The following is a 1,916-nucleotide window of genomic DNA, read 5'->3' as shown; positions in this document are numbered from 1 at the left end:
ATATTCACGAACGGTCAGACGCAAACGAACGGTCGGACATGAACGGATGGACGTGAACGAACGGATTTCGAGAAAAAAGTCGAAATGTCGAGAAAAAAGTCAAAATGTCGAGAAAAAAGATGAAATGTCGAGACAAAAGTTAAAATGTCGAGAAAAAAGTTGAAATGTCGAGAAAAAAGTTGAAATGTCGAGAAAAAAGTCGAAATGTTGAGAAAAAAGTCGAAATGTCGAGAAAAAAGTCAAAATGTTGAGAAAAAAGTAAAAATTTCGAAAAAAAAGTTGAAATGTCAAGATTAAAAAGGAAAGGAAAAAGGAAGAAAAAAAGGGAAAAAAGGGGAAAAAAGAGAAAAAGGAAAAAAAGAAAAAAAAAGGAAAAAAAAGAGAAAAAAAAGAGAGTCAGGGGACTCGGGAGGTGGAAGTCATAAATCCTTCCTGTTGGAACTATATACAACTATATTCACAAACGGTCAGACGCAAACGAACGGACGGACGGACGTGAAGGACGAACGGACGCACACGAACGGATTTCGAGAAAAAAGTCGAAATGTTGAGACAAAAGTCGAAAATGTCGAGAAAAAAGATGAAATGTCGAGAAAAAAGTCGAAATGTCGAGAAAAAAGTCGAAAATGTCGAGAAAAAAGTCAAGATTTCGAGAAAAAAGTTGAAATGTCAAGATTAAAAAGGAAAGGAAAAAGGAAGAAAAAAACGGAAAAAAAAGAAGAAAAAAGAGAAAAAGGAAAAAAAGAAGAAAAAAGAAGAAAAAAAGAAAAGAGAAAAAGAGGAAAAAAAGAGAAAAAAAAGAGAGTCAGGGGACTCGGGAGGTGGAGGTCATAAATCCTTCCTGTTGGAACTATATACAACTATAACGGTCGGACGTGAACGGACGGAAACGAACGGATTTCGAGAAAAAAGTCGAAATGTCGAGACAAAAGTCGAAATGTCGAGATTAATGTTGAAATACAATCTCGAGAAAAAAGTCGAAATGTCGAGACAAAAGTCGAAAATGTCGAGAAAAAAGTCGAAATGTCGAGAAAAAAGTCGAAAATGTCGAGAAAAAAGTCGAAATGTCGAAAAAAAAAAAGTCGAAAAAAGTTGAGAAAAAAATCGAGAAAAAAGTTGAAATGTCGAGATTAATGTTGAAGTATAATCTTGAGAAAAAAGTCGAAATGTCGAGGAAAAAGTCGAAAATATCGCGAAAAAAGTCGAAATATCGAGAAAAAAGTCAAAATTTTGAGAAAAAAGTGAAAATGTTAAGAAAAAAGTCGAAAATGTCGAGAAAAAAGTGGAAATGTCGAGAAAAAAAGTCGAAATGTCGAGAAAAAAGTCGAAATGTCGAGAAAAAAGTCAAAATTTCGAGAAAAAAGTTGAAATGTCAAGATTAAAAAGGAAAGGAAAAAGGAAGAAAAAAAGGGAAAAAAAGAAGAAAAAAGAGAAAAAGGAAAAAAAAAGAAGAAAAAAGAAGAAAAAAAAGAGAAAAAAAGGAAAAAAAGAGAAAAAAAGAAGAAAAAAAAAGGTAACACATTTCTGAAAAAGCTCCAGGAGCCACTAGGGCGGCGCTAGAGCCGCGGGTTGCCGACCTCCGGTCTGAGGTTTGGCTGCAGGACGGACACAGAACAGAACCGGGTCAACATGTTTGCAGAACCAGACCCATCTCATCTGGTTCCTCATCTCCAGATCCAGACCGGTCTCAGGTGGGTCCAGTTCTCCAGATCCAGTGGGGCCCACCGTCCTCGTTGCTTACAGGTCGCTCTGATCTTCCTGATCATGTCACTTCAGCTGATCCGACACTTTAACTAGCAGAACCTCGTCTGCAGACGCGGATCAATGGGCTGTTTCACCTTTCAGATCAACTTCTTTCACTGAAATACGGCCAAAAGTCTTAAATACGAGCATCTGGATCACAGCTGGCAGCACGA

At 37.1% G+C, this 1,916-nt stretch overlaps 1 protein-coding gene across 1 annotated transcript in view; it reads left to right on the top strand.

Annotated features, from left to right (window-relative positions):
* Positions 1 to 347: 347 nt before the first annotated feature.
* The window catches only part of LOC133422081 (uncharacterized), a gene marked incomplete at both ends in the record, with an annotated part of 110,622 nt that continues 109,053 nt past the window's right edge, over positions 348 to 1,916 (top strand). The window contains 3 exons of the mRNA XM_061711985.1: positions 348 to 395; positions 722 to 804; positions 1,392 to 1,513. Of these exons, the coding sequence (XP_061567969.1) occupies positions 348 to 395; positions 722 to 804; positions 1,392 to 1,513 (253 nt within the window). The remainder of the gene's footprint in view (positions 396 to 721; positions 805 to 1,391; positions 1,514 to 1,916) is intronic.

The sequence above is a fragment of the Cololabis saira genome, chromosome 21, assembly GCF_033807715.1.
Source record: "Cololabis saira isolate AMF1-May2022 chromosome 21, fColSai1.1, whole genome shotgun sequence".
Classification (NCBI taxonomy): domain Eukaryota; kingdom Metazoa; phylum Chordata; class Actinopteri; order Beloniformes; family Belonidae; genus Cololabis; species Cololabis saira.
Note: the sequence above shows the minus strand (reverse complement) of the source record. Positions and strands in the feature narration are given on the sequence as shown.